At 47.5% G+C, this 18,942-nt stretch overlaps 1 protein-coding gene and 1 long non-coding RNA gene across 4 annotated transcripts in view; one reads left to right on the top strand and one right to left on the bottom strand.

The window, feature by feature from the left end:
* LOC103793661 (uncharacterized) overlaps positions 1 to 18,610 on the top strand; it is a 50,487-nt gene extending 31,877 nt beyond the window's left edge. Inside the window, exons 3-5 of the long non-coding RNA XR_004744416.3 lie at positions 4,446 to 4,632; positions 6,459 to 6,719; positions 17,663 to 18,610. This is a non-coding gene — a long non-coding RNA (uncharacterized LOC103793661). The remainder of the gene's footprint in view (positions 1 to 4,445; positions 4,633 to 6,458; positions 6,720 to 17,662) is intronic.
* The window catches only part of SLC28A1 (solute carrier family 28 member 1), a 54,907-nt gene that overhangs the window by 5,534 nt on the left and 30,431 nt on the right, over positions 1 to 18,942 (bottom strand). For all 3 annotated transcript variants that reach the window (XM_035303906.3, XM_035303905.3, XM_078326866.1), the window contains exons 10-14: positions 16,928 to 17,008; positions 14,531 to 14,656; positions 6,077 to 6,204; positions 3,863 to 4,031; positions 3,539 to 3,736 (exon numbers count right to left, since the gene is read on the bottom strand). In XM_035303906.3, coding sequence (XP_035159797.1) covers positions 3,539 to 3,736; positions 3,863 to 4,031; positions 6,077 to 6,204; positions 14,531 to 14,656; positions 16,928 to 17,008 — 702 coding nt within the window. The remainder of the gene's footprint in view (positions 1 to 3,538; positions 3,737 to 3,862; positions 4,032 to 6,076; positions 6,205 to 14,530; positions 14,657 to 16,927; positions 17,009 to 18,942) is intronic.

Here is an 18,942-nt window from a genome sequence, read left to right on the forward strand (position 1 = left end):
CCTTTTTTCCCTCCTTTCCTTCCTCCCTTTTCTTCCCTCCTTCCCTCCCTCCCTTCCCCCTTTCCCTTCCCTTTCTTTCCTTTCCCTCCCCTCTCCTCCCCTCCCCTCCCCTTCCCTTTCCACCTTACCTTCCCTCTTCCCTCTCTCTCTTTTACTGAGACAAGGTCTCACTCTGTCACCCAGGCTGGGGTACAGTGGCAAAATCACAGCTCACTGTAGCCCCAGTCTCCTGGGTGCAAGTGATCCTCCTGCCTCAGCATCCCAAGTAGCTGAGACCACAAGCGTGCACCACTATACTTGGCTAATTTTAAAATTTTTTGTAGAGATGGGGTCTTGCTTTGTTTTCAGGACTGATTTTGAACTCCGGGTCTCAAGTGATCCTCCTTCCTTGGCCTCCCAAAGTGCTGGGATTACAGGTGTGAGCCACCATGCCTGGCCACTAGTCATTTTAAAATTCAAAATGTCAAATCTTCAGTGATTTCTGACTGCTCCTTGGCCTGTGATTACCACCTGCTCTAGCTGTACTGATTGCTCTGTTCTCTAAGCATACCAAGTGCTCAACCTCAGGGCCTTTGCATGTGCCTCTTCCTTTGGAATGCTTTTCCCAGCTTGTCCTAGCTCGTCCCTTCTCCAAGTCTTGGCTTAAATGCCACACCTCAGGGAGATCTTTTCTGACCAGTCCAGCCAAGGAAGACCCTGCCTTGTTTTTTCCTTCAAATAACTCACCACAAATTGTAGTTATTTTAATTTTTGTTCTTTTGCTTTCTTATGTTTGCCTGTGTCTCTCACTAGATGCCGGCTCCTAGAGACCAGGGCCATGTCTGTCTAATTCTCCTTGTTATCCCCAATGCCTAGCAGGAGGCCTGCCACCTAAGTGGTCCCAACAAATACTTGCTGAAGGAGTGAAGTTCATAAAAAAGATCATGAAGTGCTTCAGCAGCACACACACTAAAATCAGAATGATACAGAGGAATGTAGCAGGACCCCTGTGCAGAATAATGTGTGAATTCCTGAAGCGTGCCTATATCAGAACACCTCACGTACCACATAAACATATGCACCTACTAGGTACCCATGAAAATTAAAAATAAATAAATAAATAAAAGAACAGGAAGGGGTGTGTCCTCTATTAGCCTCTGAGGACGGGTGAGACCAGAGGTGAGAGAAAACAGGGAGGGGAAACTTGAGCTTTTTTACTCTATACAAATCTTTTCTTTTTTTTTTTTTTTTTTTTTTTTTGAGATGGAGTTTCACTCTTGTTGCCCAGGCTGGAGTCCAATGAAGCAATCTCAGTTCACTGCAACCTCCACCTCCCAGGTTCAAGAGATTCTCCTGCCTCGCCTCCTGAGTAGCAGAGATTACAGGCACCTGCCCCCAAGCCTGGCTAATTTTTGCATTTTTACTAGAGACGGGGTTTCACCATGTTGGCCAGGCTGGTCTCGAACTTTTGACTTCAGGTGATCTGCCTGCTTTGGCCTCCAAAAGTGCTGGGATTACAGGTGTGAGTCACTGCGCCTGGTCTTTTTGTTTGTTTGTTTTGTTTTGTTTTGTTTGTCTTTGAGACACTCTTGCTCTGTTGCCCAAGCTAGAGTGCAGTGGCACAGTCTCGGCTCACTGCAACTTCCACCTCCCAAGTTCAAGCGATTCTTGTGCCTCCGCATCAGGAGTAGCTGGGACTACAGGCGTGTTCCACCACACAGGCAGAAAAAAATAAAAATATTTGTATTTTTAGTAGAGGAGGGTTTTTGCCGTGTTGGTCAGGCTGGTCTCAAACTCCTGACTTCAAGTGATCTGCCTTCCTCAGCCTCCCAAAGTACTGAGAATACAGGCGTGAGCCAGGGTGCATGGCCAGAAACTTTCATTTTTAAAAAACCTAAAGAGTCTATTCCTTTACAATTTAAAAAGGAATTTAAAAGACAAGAAAAAGAACTTCCTGTTGAAAGTTTTCAGTCACCCAAGTAGGGCAAACAATGAGCCATTACTTGCTCATTAAAGTAGGGAGCCTTGTTTTGAAGAAGCTACTCCAGGCGGTTTAGCTGTGTGGCGGAATAAATGCTCACAGGCACAGCTGGTGCTGGTGACTTCAGCTGCTGTAGCCACATGAAGACGCGTGTGGGATTCAGTCAGCCCACACCTGGGAAAGCGGCAGAAACACTCTGAGAGAAAGGAAGGGCTATACGCACAAAGAGACTCATTTCAACATGCGAATAAAAACCTAATAACAGAATTGTGTGAGTGGCCTAACAGCAGGGGATTGGGTAAGTATGTTAGGACACGTATATAAAAAATGAGGCTTATGTTATAATATTAAGTAAAAACACAACTGGCTACAGCACAGTATGGCTGCCACAGCAGCAACTATGTTAGCTCTCTCTTTTCCTCTTTTTTTTTTTTTTTTAAAGATAGGGTCTTGCTCTGTTGCCCGGGCTGAAGGGCAGTGATACAATCCTAGCTCACAACAACCTCAAACTCCTGCGATCAAGCCGTCTTCCTGCCTCAGCCTCCCAAGTAGCTGGGACTACAGGCATGCACCACTGCACCTTGAAAAAAAATTTTTTTTTTTTTGAGACAGTTTCACTCTGTTGTCCAGGCTGGAGTGCGGTGGCATGACCTTGGCTCACTGTAAGCTCCGCCTTCTGATTTCAAGTGATTCTCCTGCCTCAGCCTCCCAAGTTGCTGGGATTACAGGTGTCCGCCACCACGCCTGGATAATTTTTGTATTTTTAGTAGAGATGGGTTTCATCATGTTGACCAGGCTGGTCTTGAACTCCTGATCTCATGATCTGCCCACTTTGGCCTCCTAAAGTGCTGGGATTATGGATGTGAGCCACTACACCTGGCCTGCACCTCACAATTTTTAAAATTTTGAGTAAAGACAGGGTCTCACTATGTTGCCCAGGCTAGTCTTGAACTCCTGGCCTCAAGTGATCTTTCCACCTTGACCTCCCAAAGTGCTGGGAATACAGGCATGGGACACTGTGCCTGGCCTAAACTCTCTCTTAAAAAGAATGGAAGAAAATGTAAGAAACAACAATAATTATTATTTGGGATGGTGAGATTATAGGTAATTTTTTCATTCTCAATAATGTTATTATTCTTTTAGAATGGTTAATCTTATAGATCTTTTATAGAATTTAAAAGTAAATTTTGACAGAAAGGACCAATCCCTGTGCTGAATCCACTATATTAACAGTGAAGGTGATGGCCACGTGTGGCGGCTGACATCTGTAATCTATAATAAGAGGAAAATAAGAGGAAAGGTGCTGTGGCTGGCTCAAGGCCGCAGTGAAAGACGACCCATCTAGACCTGGGTTTCAGACATCCCTCAGTGCTCTCTCCCCACGCCTCAGCCTCCTAAGAGGCCTCAAGAAAGACAGCAGCGAAGCCTGAAGCCATCCTGTCTCCTGGGACTGTAGGATGCAGGTGGTGAATCACCAATCCAGTCAGGCCCAGGAAGCAGGAGAGCAGCCGCCAGGGGCCCTCAGGAGCCGCTGTGCCATGTCATCCCCTGCCGCAGGGACGGGACTGGGCCACTCACGGAGATCCACTGTTTCCTGGCGCCGACCCACTCCTCGACTCCTGCCAGGCGGCGTTGCTTGTACTTGGAGAGTTCTTGATAGGCCACAAACTCGTTCAGAAACAGCTTGATCCCCAGCAGCTCAGCTACCACTGGGCAGTCCTCCCAGGCCACACCCATCAAGAAGGCTACAGGCCGCAGGATGTAGGAGCAGATGAGCTGAGGGGACAAGGGTGTGGCTGGCACTGAGGGCTGGGCCTAGACTCTGCTGGGCCTCCAGCCACCTCACACCACCCACCTGGGGCCAACCTCTCTACAGACCGAGCATGGTGACCAGAAACACACCTGGAAGCTGAGCCCCTGGATGTCCACCATGTCTCCCAGCCAGAAGAGGGCAGCATTGATGAAGGCCAGCACAGCCAGGAACGCAATCAGGTTGGCAGCGATGTTGGCAACCACCTTCACAGAGATGGCGGCCCCAGTGCTGGCTGCTTCTATGAGGTTCTGAGCATCTCTGTCGTTGGGATCGAGAACAATCATTACTGGCCTGTCTCCACAACCAGCAAGGGTCCCTATCTTACAGGCACAAATAGGAACCCTGGAAGAGCACTTCAGAGCAGGAATTCCTCATTTTTCCTGAGACCCAGAGAGAAGAAGGGGCTGGCCAAAGCACTGGGACAAGGTCCAGATTTCTAGCACCAAACTGTCCAAGATGGAAGCCATTAGCCACATGCGACAGGAGGCTGTCTGAATTGAATTTCTTGTAAGTGCAAAATATAGACCAGATTTTGAGGATTTAGTACCGAAAAATGCAAAATATCTCAATAATTCTTATACTGGTTACATGTTGAAATGACAATACTTTGGGGTATACAGGGTTAAGGAAAATGGGTTATTAAAATCACCCATTTCTTTTGACTTTTTAAAGGACAACTACTAGAAAATGACAGGCGTGGCTCACATTACACTTCCACGGGACAGCGCTGCTCAGTGCTTCAGAAGGTTGTGAAGTTGGGGTGTGCCCAAGCATGTGTCCGACGTGGTGCCTTTGCAACACTGTTTAAGGTTTAAATGTTGCCTAACAGTTATTAAGACTTATGAGAGGATATTAGGAGGTGAGTAAAATCAAAGATGGCACTCAGCATGTCCATGGGTGGTTGATACCCTGCGTGGTCAGAGATGGCATGGGACCTTTTGATGACCCCCCTCAACATGCACACACGACAGGCCACAGTGCCAAGAACCAGGCCATACTGTCAAGCCTCGCCTGGTCCATTGTTTCCTGCTGGCCAGAGACTGGAACTCAAGATGTGAGAACTGGAGTGTGCATTTCTGCAAATGCTGTGGTCTGAATGTTTGCCCTCCAGAAACTCACGTTCAAACTTCATCCCCAATGTGGCAGTATTGAGAGTTGGGGCCTTTGAGAGGTGATTGGGTCATGAGGGCTCTGCCCTCCTGAATGGATTAAATCATTCCTAAATTTTGGATTAATGGATGAATGGGATAATGGGTTATCACAGGAATAGGACTGGTGGCTTTTTGTTTTGTTTTGTTTTTGAGACAGAGGTTTGCTCTGTTGCTCAGGCTGGAGTGCAGTGGTGCCATCTAGGCTCACTGCAACCTCCACCTCCCAGATTCAAGCAATTCTCGTGCCTCAGCCCCTCAAGTAACTGGAATTACAAGCGTGAGCCTCTATGCCAGGCTAACTTTTGTACTTTTAGCAGATACAGGGTTCCCCATGTTAGCCAGGTTTGTCTCAAACTCCTGACCTTAAGTGATCTGCCTGCCTCAGCCTCCCAAAGTGCTGGGATTACAGGCATAAGCCACCACATCTGGCCTTGACTGGTGGCTTCTTAAGAAGAGGAAGAGAGATCTGAGCTAGCATACTCAGTTCCCTGCCCAGTACCCCTCAACCCCTCACCATGTGACACTCTGTGCCATCTTGGGACTCTGTAGAATCCCCAGTAGCAAGAAGGCTTTCACCAGATACAACCCTTCAACCTCGGATTTCTCAGTCTCCGTAACTATAAGAAATAAATTGCTATTCTTTTTTTTTTTTTTTTTGAGATGGAGTTTCACTCTTGTTACCCAGCCTAGAGTGCAATGGCGTGATCTCGGCTCACCGCAACCTCTGCCTCCTGGGTTCAAGCAATCCTCCTGCTTCATCCTCCCTAGTAGCTGGGACTATAGGCATGCACCACCATCCCCAGCTAATTTTTGTATTTTTAGTAGAGACAGGGTTTCACCATGTTGACCAGGATGGTCTCGATCTCTCGACCTCGTGATCCACCCACCTCGGCCTTCCAAAGTGCTGGGATTATAGGCGTGAGCCACCGTGCCCGGCCTCCTATTCTTTATAAATTACCCAGCTTCAGGTATTCTATTATAAGCAACAGAAAACAGACTAAGACAGCAAATGAAGCCAAACTAGGGCAGGGAAAGAGGAGCGACCGGCCCGAACTGGTGGAAGACAGTGAGAAACAGATAGAACAGGACCCCCTGCTTTGCCCCTGCACCTTGTACCACTACCCCCTTTGCAGGACCTCCTGCTGTGCTCACCCATAGGTCAGTTTCACTTCCTCCCTCACAAACTTGGACTCCTCCACCTCCGGGTAGACCAGCTTGGAGAGGGCTAAAGCACAAGGGGCAGCCATCACGGAGGCTGCGATCAGCGAGGTGGCGTCGATCTGCAAGAGTCGGAGTGTGGGTTCCAGGTAGGCAGTCAGGAGAAACGCTAGTGACCAAGAAGTGCGGCCCAGGGCAGCAAGGGCACACGTGTAGTCTGTCCCACTGGCATGTCCTCATTGTCACAACTGCTATCATCATTATTATAATACCTTTGATGTGTAAAAGCTCACAGGCTACATGTATAGCACCTTCTGTTTCTTCCCGGTGCTTCCCTAACTTAGGAATGATGAATATTGTTATTCTCATTTTACAGACAAGGAAACTGAGACTCCAACGGATTCAATGTGACTTGCCCAAAGTAAAGGAAGAGAAGGAATCAGAGCCCATCACACCTTTTGGCTCCAAATTCAAGGTTCTTTCGTCCTTTTTAAGGCGTCACTGTTGACCACTAATTGCCATTAGCTGAGGTTTCCCCCTTAGTGGAAGAATTTGTGATGGTTTCAGACAAAGATCTAGAACCTGAGAGTGGAAATGAAATGGACTTAACAGCTCACCCAGTTCCACCTTAATGTAGGTATGTACCAGTGTAGGAATGTACCCCCTTTCTAGGTTCTTTCTTTAAATGCTTACTGGGATGGGGAACTCACCACTGCAAGGCAGCCCATCACACCCAATCCTGCAGTGTGAGAACTCCTTCTCAGGAAATCTGCCTCCTACAACCACCACCATCTGGCCCTGAGTCTCCTTCCAGGACCCACGCTGTAAAAACCCTTTCCAGCAAGATGGCAGAGCAATGTCGGCCCCTGTGATTCTCCCTGAATTTTTATCTTCACTGTGACCCCAAACTCCTCACTTCTCTGTTCTTTACCACAGAGATAAATGACATATGTTTTCCCCACATCACTGTGTCATTTACCAAGCAGGGAAACTAGAACCAACTCAGACATCTAACAATAAAGAATGGCTAAGCATCATCCCGCTGTCATTAAAAATGAAGGTCACCAAAGCCTCACAGTGACGGGGGAAAGGACCTACAACACTGCAGGTAGAGAATGACCAAAACTGGGGGCAGCGGGGAAACAGACTCCAAACTGATGCATGGAAAGAGCAGAAAAAAATACACCGAAATGCCAATGAATTCACTGTCCCTGGCTGGTGGGGCCAAGGGTGATTTTCTTTTTTCTTTTCTCTTTTTTTTTTTTTTTTTTATTTTCCCTGAGACGGAGTCTTGCTCTGTCACCCAGGCTGGAGTACAGTGGCACAATCTCGGCTCACTGCAACCTCCACCTCCAGGGTTTAAGCAATTCTCTTGCCTCAGTCTCTGGAGTAGCTGGGATTACAGATGAGCACCACCACACCCAGCTAATTTTTTAATTTTAGTAGAGATGGGGTTTTACTGTGTTGGCCAGGCTGGTCTCAAACTCCTGACCTCGTGATCCACCTGCTTCAGCTTCCCAAAGTGCTGGGATTACAGGTGTGAGCCACCACACCTGGCCAATATTCTTTTCTTTCTGCATTTTGGTATCTTTCAAAATGTCCACAGCAAGATATTTTTTTAATAAACAAAAAAGTAAAATCGGCCGGGTGCGGTGGCTCACACCTGTAATCCCAGCACTTTGGGAGGCCGAGGTGGGTGGATCACAAGGTCAAGAGATGGAGACCATCCTGGCCAACATGGAGAGACCTCATCTCTACCAAAAATACAAAAATTAGCTGGGCATGGTGGCGCATGCTTGTAGTTCCAGCCACTTGGGAGGCTGAGGCAGGAGAACTGCTTGAACTCAGGAGGCGGAGCTGGCAGTGAGCCAAGATCACACCACTGCACTCCAGCCTGGTCAACATAATGAGACTTTGTCTCAAAAAAAAAGAAAAGTAAAATAGACGTTTTCATCTTAAAGTTTATAATAAGCCAACTGTTTTCTCAAGTGTTAAAGAAAAAGGAGGAGAGTAGTAAGTTGAAGATAGACACTCAGGCTGATAAAAGCAGAGGGGAGGCTTGGCGTGGTAGCTCACACCTGTAATCCTAGGATTTTGGGAGGCCAAGACAGGATGGATCATTTGAGGTCAGGAGTTCGAGACCAGCCTGGCCAACATGGTGAAACTCCATTCCTACTAAAAATACAAAAATTAGCCTGGCATGATGGCACACACCTGTAATCCTACCTACTTGGGAAACTGAAGCACAAGAATTACTTGAACACGGAAGGCGGAGGTTGCAGTGAGCTGAGATCACACCACTGTACTCCAGCCTGGGTGACAGAGTGAGACTTTGTCCCAAAAAAAAAAAAAAAAATGCAGAGAACAGAGCATAGGGGCCCCTCATTACCATCTCAGGGAAGTGCCAGCCTGGAGACCCTCTCAGGCTCTGAATCCCAGGTCTTATGTCCTTATTTTTTTCTAAACCCCAGTTGTTTCTTTTTAAGCACCAACAAAACCCCTTAAAACATGAACAAGAATTGGCAGCTGCCTGATACCTCCCCAGGGCCCTGTGTGGACACTGGGCACGCAAGGCTGGGCCCCTGCCTTTTGCTAGATGAAGCCCACTTGGGTCAGGTGTCCTTTGTGGACTTTCTGGGTGGGGCTTTAGGACTTCATCTGCTTCCTCCTCAGTTGCCCAGCCCCAGCTGGGATGGTGCCACACCTGGAATTCTGGGATTTTCCTTCCACCAGTCAGGACTCTGCCCCTTCCTCTGACTTGTAGATCACATCTGGTTTGTAAACCTGAGTCACAGCAGGGAACACATCCTGCAGTTGTCATGTTCCTGGACACTATCCCCTGGGTGGGCCAGTTGTGGTCACCGCCTCAAATGCTGCAGTTGGTAGTTTCCAGCTTGTCATGGAAAGGGCTGAGTCCTGCATAGGCAGGGCTCCCTGGGCACTGGGCCAACCCACATCCACCTCCCCACTGCCAGCTACTCCACTCTGTGATGTTCCCCAGCCCTGCCTCCCAGGCACCTGGTCAGGAGAGCCTTCCATCCTAGCATCCCAGGGCCCACACCTGCCCACGGCCTTTCTCTGATCCGAAGGGTCTCACTTGTCACCCAGGTTGGAGTGTAATGGCATGATCGTGGCTCACTATAGCCTCGACCTCCTGGGCTCAAGTGATCCTCCTGCTTCAGCCTCCCAAATACCTAGGACTGCAGATGTGTGCCACCATGCCCAGCTAATTTTTTATTTTTCAATTTTTTTTTTAAAGATGGGGTCTCCCTATGTTGCCCATGCTTGTCTCAAGCTCCTGGGACAGTTAATTCACTGGCATTTTGGTGTATTTTTTCTGCTCTTTCCATGCATCAGTTTGGAGTCTGTTTCCCCGCTGCCCCCAGTTTTGGTCATTCTCTACCTGCAGTGTTGTAGGTTCTTTCCCATGTCACTGTGAGGCTTTGGTGACCTTCATCCTTCTGCCTTGGTCTCCCAAAGTACTAGAATTACAGGCATGAGCCATGCGCCCAGCCTAGTAGCCACATTTTAAAAAGGAAAAAAAAATAAGTTAAATTAATTTTAATAATGTTTTATTTAACCCAATATATCCCAAATATTTTCTTTCCACCATGTAATCAATATTAAATTATCAATATGGATGACAAAATAAAAACTACAAATTAATAAAATATCTTAAAATTTTTTTAAGTATGGCTAGCCACATTTCAAGTGCTCAATAGTTATGTGTGATTGGTGGCTACTGTTTTGGACAGTGAGGTCTAGAAATGTCCAGATATTAGCAATAGGAGGGATGTGTGAGGAAGGGAGCCAGAAATTGAGCTACAAAGTGGTCTTATAAATCCGGGACTTGGAAGCCAGGCACAGTGGCTCATGCCTGTAATCCCAGCACTTTGGGAGGCTGGGGTGGGCAGATCACCTGAGGTCAGGAGTTCAAGGCCAGCCTGGCCAACATGGGAAAACCATGTCTCTACTAAAAATACAAAAATTAGCTGGGCATGATGGTGGGCCCTGTAATCCCAGCTACTTGGGACACAGGCAGGAGAACTGCTTGAACCTGTGAGGTGGAGGTTGTAGTGAGCCGAGATCGAGCCATTGCACTCCAGCCTGGGTGACAGAGGGAGACTCTGTCTCAAAGAAAAAAAAAGAATCTCGGAGCTTGGAGGAAAGAGCAAGAAAGACCCTTCTGGGATTCAGGGGCTGGGGGCAGAACAAAAGATACTGAGGAACTGACTGGGGAAGGAAGTTAAAGGAGGAAGTGCCTTGCTGGGGTGGTACAGTGACTGTTATGAGCCAGGTGGGGGCAGAAGAGAGCTGCACTGGAGACAAGACTGGGGCAGATCCAGAGATTGAAGGGAAGGAAGGTTTGATAGGCTGTTAGGCGCTTTTCCTCTGGGCCAGCTATGGTTGTAGCCTGGGGCTTGCAAACCAGAGACTGTGAGTGGAGGCTCAAGGGCCCCTAGGGTGGATCCTGGCTGCCTCTGCCCATTCTGTGTAGGTAAATGGACATGGGTACCCAGGCCCCGCTGGGCCTGGACTTTTGCCTGAGAAAGGGAAGGAAGGAGGGCGGAGTTTTCAGCAGACTGTGGAAATGGGCAGGCATTCTTCCAGTGTTTAAGTTCTAAGTAATGACTAGGAAGAACACCAGCGTTATTCTTTTCATTGGCTGAGGGGACCAGAGCCCAGTTAAGACATTTAAAGCCCTAAGTTCTGAAAATAGGATATCCCCTCCCCCAAAATCCTGTCATGAAAAAAGTTTCAGGAACAAAGTTTTGGGTTTCATTTTTTGAAACATCAAATTCCTTCTGTTGAGATTCTAAAAACAATTCCCAAAAATGAAGGGTTCAGAAGCAGCCTCGGAAGAAGTTTTTCTCTCCTGCTCTCCCATCTTTGAGTCCAATTCTTCCCAAGGCTAGCCACAGAAACCAGAATTCCTCTTCCCCAAGGCAGGGCCTGGAGACCAGAAGCTCTTTTACCCAAAGCCAGCCATAATGCCTAAAAACACTGCTCTACCTTCCCTCTGCCTTTCTGGGTAAAAACTGGCCATTGAGAAATTATCTCCCTTCCTTGTTTGACTGAAATGGTTCATAAGGCCCCTTCCACCGACAATCTTGCCCCATACGCCAAAGGAACAAATGCATGCTCAGAGAGCCAAGAAGGGTCTAGACAGACAGGCTTTGCTGTTTCTCCTCCACTGACTCCATTAGTATCGGATCACACTCTGTTGGTCCAATTCTATTTCTACGAGGCTGTCCATGCTTTGTTGAACCTGAGCATAAAAATGGACGATTTTCCCTGTATCTTTGGGTCTTCGTTCTGACGGCTCGCGTGTGTATATATTAAGTAAATTCGTGTGCCTTCCTCCTGTTAATCTGCCTTTTGTGAGTTGAGTTTTCAGTGACCTTCAGAGGGTGTAGGGGAAGTTTCCCTTCGGCCCCTACACTTCCAAAATCTATTGGTGGTGGGGAGTGCACCAGCTCTAATGAGCCCTTTCTAGGCCTCAGAGAGACAGGTGCAAAGCAGATGAGAGTCTCTAGAATTCTAGATGGGAGGGCGCCCTCCCAAATCCAAAGCCCCTGAACACAGGGAGACTTCTTGAAAAGTCATGTAACAGCCGGCCCTGCCAGACAGCTCTGTGGGAGGTTCTTGGTGTGGCCCAAATGTCTGGAGTGAAGGAGAGGCTGAGGGGCAGGCTGGCTGCCCTTTCACCCATCCCTCGTCATCCCCAGGGACAGAGATGAGAGAGACAGGTGGAATTTGGGACTGCAGAAGGGGACAGTGTAGGTCACTCTGTGGTCACCCCCCACCCCCCACAACATCCAGAGAGCCTGACGGGGGGGCCACGGCAGGGCAGGGTCATTCTCCAAAAAACGTGCACAGACCACCTCACTTTCACGATGAATGCCACCGCCTTTTGGCAGCAACTTACCCAGCTCATGACCGTACTGCTGGGCATTTAGGCTCTCCAGTTTTCTTGCTTTTACAAATAATGTTGAAATTTTGCATTTCTTGAACATTTGTGAGAATATCCCTACATCACAATTTTTCTAGCTGGATCAAAGGGAAAGAGTATCTCTAAAGTGACTGAAGCTGGGTGCAATGGCTCATGCCTATATTCCTAATATTTTGGGAGGCCAAGGTGGGAGGATAAATTGAGCCCAGTTTAAGATCAGCCTCGGCAATGTAGCAAGACCCCATCTCTACTGAAAAAAAGAAAAAATAGCCAGAGGTGGTGACTCACATATGTAGTCCCAGCTACTCAGGAGGCTGAGGTGGGAGGATTGCTTGAGCCCAGGAGTTTGAGGCTATGGTGAGCTGTGATCGCACCACTGTACTCCAGCTTGAGTAACAGAGGGAGACTCTGTCTCAAAATATGTATATAAATATATGCTGGTGTCATGTGGGAAGTCAAAAAGGAAAAAATAAATAAAATATTTAAGTGATCTATATAATAAAATTAATATTGTATTATATAAATAAAAATTTAAAAGTGATATATAATAAAACTAATAAAATATTATATCTATAATAAAATAAATAACAAATAGATTGACTGATAGGTGTTCACCAGAAAGGTTACAGTAAATTAAAGTCTCATCATGAGTGTGTGAGTACCACACTCTTGCCATTTGGAGACATGTGAAGGGTTGCATATCGCTTAGAAAAAAGATAAGTTATTATTATTGTCTTAATTCTTTAAACAGTGAGCTTGAATATCTTTTTATAATTTATGAGCTATTTTCTCTTGATCAATGATTCTCATCTGTTATTAAAAAAAAAAAAGAAAGAAAGAAAGTATGTAAGTACTCAGGTGTATATACCCAAAAGACTACTTACCCAGAAAGATTTGGAATGACGTTTTAGGTCCGTGGGTCTCAAATTGAGTGAGCATCAGAATCACCTATGAGCCTTGCTGCCACGCACTATGCTGGTCCTACCCCCCATTGTTTCTTTTCTTTCCTTTTCTTTTCTTTTTTTGAGACAGAGTGTCACTCTGTCGCCCAGGCTGGAATGCAGTGGCACAATCTCAGCTCACTGCAACCTCCACCTCCTGGTTTTAAGTGACTTTCCTGCTTCAGCCTCCTGAGTAGCTGGGATTATAGGCGCCCACCACCATGGCCAGCTATTTTTTTGTATTTTGAGTAGAGACATGGTTTCTCCATGTTGGCTGGTCTGGTCTCAAACTCCTGACCTCAGGTGATCCACCCGCCTTGGCTTCCCCAATCCTTTCTGATTCAGCAGGTCTGGGCTGGGCTGAAGAATCTGCATTTTTAACAAGTTCTCACGTGATGCTGACTATGCTGGTCCATGGACCCCACTTTGAGAACAGCTGTTCTAAGCTATTAAAAGCAGTTACCAGGCCGGGCATGGTGGCCCACACCTCTAATCCCAGCACTTTGGGAGGCTGAGGTGGGCAGAACACGAGGTCAGGAGATCGAGAACATCCTGGCCAACATGGCAAAACCCCATCTCTACTAAAAGTTTTTTAAAAATTAGCTGGGCGTAGTGGCTTGTGCCTGTAATCCCAGCTACTCAGGAGGCTGAGGCAGGAGAATCACTTGAACCAGGGTGTCGGAGGCTGCAATGAGCCAAGATTGAACCACTGCACTCCAGCCTGGAGACAGAGCAAGACTCTGTCTCAAAAAAAAACAACAACAACAACAACAACAAAATTACATTAATAAATCAATAAATAAAAGCAGTTCCTGTGGGAAGTGGGGTTAAGAAAGAGATTTAAAAACTTATTCGCGTCTGCAATAAGCAAGAATTTCTTTGACAGTTAAGGAAAGAAAACTGAGACCTTTGAAGATTTGCCTGTGAGAGCACAAGGTGTTTTACGAATGTAAAGCATTATTACTGGGCATTTTGCAGGGGATGCATTTGAAAATTCTTCTCTGCCTGCCATGCAGTAGCATTGAGATTGCTTTAAGGGCCTAATTCACACCACTGGAATTTGACCTACAAATGCTTTGTGCTGTGTAAACTGCATAGGCAACAATTTAAGAGCAGAGGCAGGACTTGAGCCCAGAGAGAGTGTGGGGAAGGGGAGAAGGGGACAGATCTCTAGAGCCAGTCCAGGTGTGAGACTGGAGAAATGAGATGAATTTTGCAGTCAGATCTGGTTTTGGGCATCTCACTTACACTTGAGCCTCAATTTTATCCTCTGGAAAGGGGGATATTAAAACCCTATTGTATTGCCTGGTACCTAGAATGCACTCAGTAAAGAGAACGCCAGGATGCTTTGCCCTAGGTGACAATGTGCGAAACTTGAGCAAATGGCCCAGCCCACCGGGCCTGCCTGGCTCAGGGGAAGCTGCCCCTGTCGCCAGCACAGCAGGCCCAAGAGAGAAGATCCGAGGCCTTCTCTGGCCAGGCTCTGTGTGGGGCTCCCACAAAGATGGGCTTCAGGTCCTCAACATAGCCAAGCACCAGGAGGGCTCTACCTACCCCAAAGGAGATGTAAGCGCCCAGCAGGCTGCCCGCAATGGTGGCGTAGCCTCCGGTCATGACAACATGGATTTCAGAGAGTGTCATGTCTGCCAAATAGGGCCGGATCAGTAACGGAGCCTCGGTCTGCAAACAAGAAAGATGTCAGACAAGCAGGGCGGGGGCGGTTGAGCACACCCTTCACCTCCACAGGTCACAGCGAGCGCCTGGGAGTCCCGTGGCAAGAGGCAGCAGGATGGGGTGAGGACCAGGGTCTGTGCGTGGCCGAGCCTCTCTGAACCTCAGCATGGCCTGCAGAAGGATCCCCGTCCCCCGTCCCAGCCTGACAATACTCCTCTGTGTCATCGGCCTGCCACAAACCAGGCACCCCACTAAGCACGTCACCTTCATTTCTCACACCTTCTGAGATAGCAGTGGGCATCTCCATTTTCCAGGAGAGCAAAAGAGGCTCAGAGGGGTTCCAGGAATGATGCCTGCTCATGCAGAGGGCCAGGAAGCAGGTCTAAGCTGTCCTGCAGCCACGGGGGTGGCCGAAAAGAAAGGGGCTGGGGTATTGGATGGGGGATGCATTTCTGGGCATCTGGGCAGCCTGAAGCTCTTCATTATTCACTCAGTAACTAGTTTTTGAGCACCTACTGTGTTCCAGGCACTGTTCTAAAGAATAGGAACATGGGGTCAACAAGATAAAATCCCTGCCTTCATGGGGCTTACATCCTGGGAGCAGTGGCGGGCAGAAGGAGGGCTTTAGTGGTGGTGGGAGAATACAGATAATCAACAAGGAACCAAGCAAGTAAGCAATGTCCTTTTAGATGGTGACGAAAGCTATGAGGATATGTCTGAGAATGCCTACTGGTCAGGAGTGTTTAAAACTGAGTGGGCCAGGCATGGTGCCTTATGCTTGTAATCTCAGCACTTTAGGAGGCCAAAGCAGACCGATCACCTGTGGTCAGGAGTTTGAGACCAGCCTGGCCAACATGGTGAAATCCCATCTCTACCAAAAATATAAAAATCAGCCAAGCATGGTGGCATGTGCCTATAATCCCAGCTACTAGAGAGGCTGTTCTGTCTGAACGATCCTGTGGAAGATGTTTCCACTTGCCAAGGGGAAGGGCTTGAGACAGGGAGGGTGATGGGGGAGGGGAGCAACAGTTCTGGTTGTTTGGACTTAGTGTCTTAATGTGAGACACCCCTTAGATCTCCAAGTGAACGGTCAAGGGGCCAGCTGACTTATCAGTCCTGAGTTCGTGGGAGGTCGGGAGGGCAGAGCAGACCTGGGAGACACTGAAAGTGTTTAAAGCCATAGGCTAATGTGATCCCGCAGGGAGGGAGTGTGGACAGACGAGAGGAGAGAGCCAGGCCCGCCACATAGAGAGGATGAAATGACGCCACTGACCCCTGAAGGCTCCCCATCCCCTCCTCTTGCGGGACATGAGGCGCAGACCCAGACACCTGGGTCAGCTTGATCAACTTGTCCGGAGCGAATTTACCTTGGCAGCACTTCACATCACCCAATGTCACCTTCACCTACATATTTTCCCAGCAAAACACACAGAATACATTTGCAGCCTTTCATATAAAATAACTGCTATGCATTTTAATATTGTTTTCCTCTTTCGCCTCATTTTGAACACCTTAAGGGGTTTTTGTGACAGTTTATCTGAGAGCATATCTATCTTCATTGGCTAAAAATAAGATAAAACGAAACAAAAAACAACCGGAAAAAACTTTGAAATCAACACACTTGCACCATAGCAAAAAAGATACAAATATTCTCCAAAGCTTCCTAAACTGTCCAGTGAAATATGGCATCTTTTGACAAGTGTGTCTCTTGGTGACTGAAATGTTAGGCAGATGGGCCAGGACAGACCATGGCAGAGTCTCCAGTGGGCCAACCTCAGGGGGATCAGGCTCTCTGAAAGGGACTCGGCGCTAAGGGTGCTTCCAGAGTCACATTTACTTTGGAAAACACATTTTCAGAAAGAGAGAGAATGGAAAAGACAAAATGATGCAGTGGAAAAAACTCTGACCAGGAAGAAGAAAACCTGGATTCAAACCTGTGGCTTATACATGTGGGATATTGGCCAAGGGATTCCCATGCCCTGAGCCTGTTTCTTTGTGTATAAAATAAGAAACTAGACTTTATCTATAGGATTTGTGAGTCTTTGGGGTGATGAAGGCTGCCTAGGGTTAGAGTGGTAAGAAGTCAGACAGGTGACATCGTCCCTGGCATGACCCAGGCATCCCCAGAGTATCTCTGGGCCAGCAGCCTTTGATGACCCTGGGAGAAGGTTCAAATGGCGTTTCCTCAGACTGAATCAGAGCCCTGGGGACCCAGGGCACCTGCCCACTTTGAGGAAGCTGCTGATGAGCATGAGGGCAGGAGGCTGCCGTACCCACCTGACTCACAAAGATGTTTCCAGCCACACTCAGGGTCTCAGTGGCTGTGGTGCCCATGGTGACTTGCATCAGCCAGGCAATCTAGGAGGAAGCAGAGTGTTCTTTGTGGGCTGATGTCAGCAAACCCCAGAGTCAGAGGCGGGCTGGAGTGGAAGAGCCTACCCATCTTCCTTCCAACTCCCAGTCCAGTGTAGGACCCCTCATCTGCATTTTCCCAAAAGGTCCATTTACCTTCTTCCACACCTTTATTGATGGCTTACCACTTCCCAAAGTCACCCATTCCACCATAGGAATACAGAAAGGATTTCCTGGCCAAATATATTTGAGAATTAGGAATTGCACAGACACACATACATACACACACACACGCGCACGCACACGCACGCACACACCCCTTGGAGATTACCAATACACATTAGTTTAGTAAAGGTTCTGAGAAGTCCTGTATTAAACCTGTTTAAATTTCTGTAGCATGATATCTAGCCTAGTCTCCCCAAATTATTTGACCACGAGGTCAGGCTACCTTTACCTGGTAACATTTATTAACATGCTGTGGAATTAGTTTTGTGGAAAAGGTTTTGGGAAACACTATACTAGAAAGCTTAGCTTTGCTTTCCCTTCTCCCTCCCCCTTCCCCTTCCTTCCCCCTCTCCTCCCTCCCTTCCCCCCCTTCCCCTCCCTTCCCCCTCTCCTTCTCCCTCCCTTCCCCCCCTTCTTTCTTTTTTTCTTTGACAGAGCCTCATCCAGTGGCACAATCTCAGCTCACTGCAACCTCTGCCTCCCAGGTTCAAGCAACTCTCCTGCCTCAGCCTTCCAAGTAGCTGGGATTATAGGCACATGCCACCATACCCAGCTAATTTTTGTATTTTTAGTAGAGACGAGGTTTCACCATGTTAGCCAGGCTGGTCTCAAACTCCTGACCTCAGGTGGTCCACCTGCCTTGGCTTCCCAAAGTGCTGGGATTACAGGTGTGAGCCACCATGCCCAACAGAAAGCTCTTCTTTTTAATCAAGAGGAAATCTGCTTTCCTGGAGTTCTCTCCGCTGCTGGTGCCTCTCAGGCTGCCCTTCCCCTAAACTCTCCTCTGTAAGTATTTGTATACAGCTGTCCTACCCCTCACTTCCTCTTCTCCAGGCTCCTCATTCCTTACTCCTGCAGTCATTCTGCAAAGGGTATGGCTTCAGGCCCTTTCACTCTCCTGCTTATAGTTCAGTTTGTCATAGCCTCTTGGTTGAACACATTCTCCAGATCTGGGAATAATCACCTCCTTTATGCTATGCAGTCTGTGCTCTCAACATAACTGCTATGGTCTGAATATCCCCACCAAAACTCATCTTGAAATTTGATTGCCAAAGTTAAAAAAAAAAAAGATATTTGATTGCCATTGTAACAATGTTGAGAAGCATGACCTTTAGGAGATGATTAGGTCGTGAAGGCTCTGCCCTCACGAATGGATTAATGCTGCTATTGCAGGAGTAGTTTGGTTATCATGGGAGTGAACTCCTGATAAAAAGGATAAGTCCGGCCCTGATCTCTCTGTGTCTCATGTGCTCACTCTGCCTTCTGCCCTTCCACCATGTTATGACACAGCAAGAAGGCCCTTACCAGATGTCAGTGCCATGCTCTTGGCCTTCCCAGCCTCCAGAACCATGAGCCAAATAAATCTCTTTTCTTTATAAATTACCCAGTCTGTGATATTCTGTTACAGCAATAGAAAATGAACGAGGACAATAATCACAGGTTGTTTTTGCATTTCTGGTAGCCATCTGATATTCCTGATTTATTCTGAGCTCAATCAGTTAAAACCTCAGAATCTTTTGCCAGGCCCAGTGCTATCCGGTGCTGTCCAATACTGTCTCCTACATCCTGGTTTTGTGCAGCAGATTTTATGAACATAAGCGCACAGGATTTGACATTTATACTAGCTAAATCTGGCCAATATGGCCCACTGCAACAGTGTCTCAATATCTTTTTGCTATAAATTACTTTTCCCCTCTACACCTTCTCAATGCAGC

This window comes from Callithrix jacchus, chromosome 6 (assembly GCF_049354715.1).
Source record: "Callithrix jacchus isolate 240 chromosome 6, calJac240_pri, whole genome shotgun sequence".
Taxonomy (NCBI): Eukaryota; Metazoa; Chordata; class Mammalia; order Primates; family Cebidae; genus Callithrix; species Callithrix jacchus.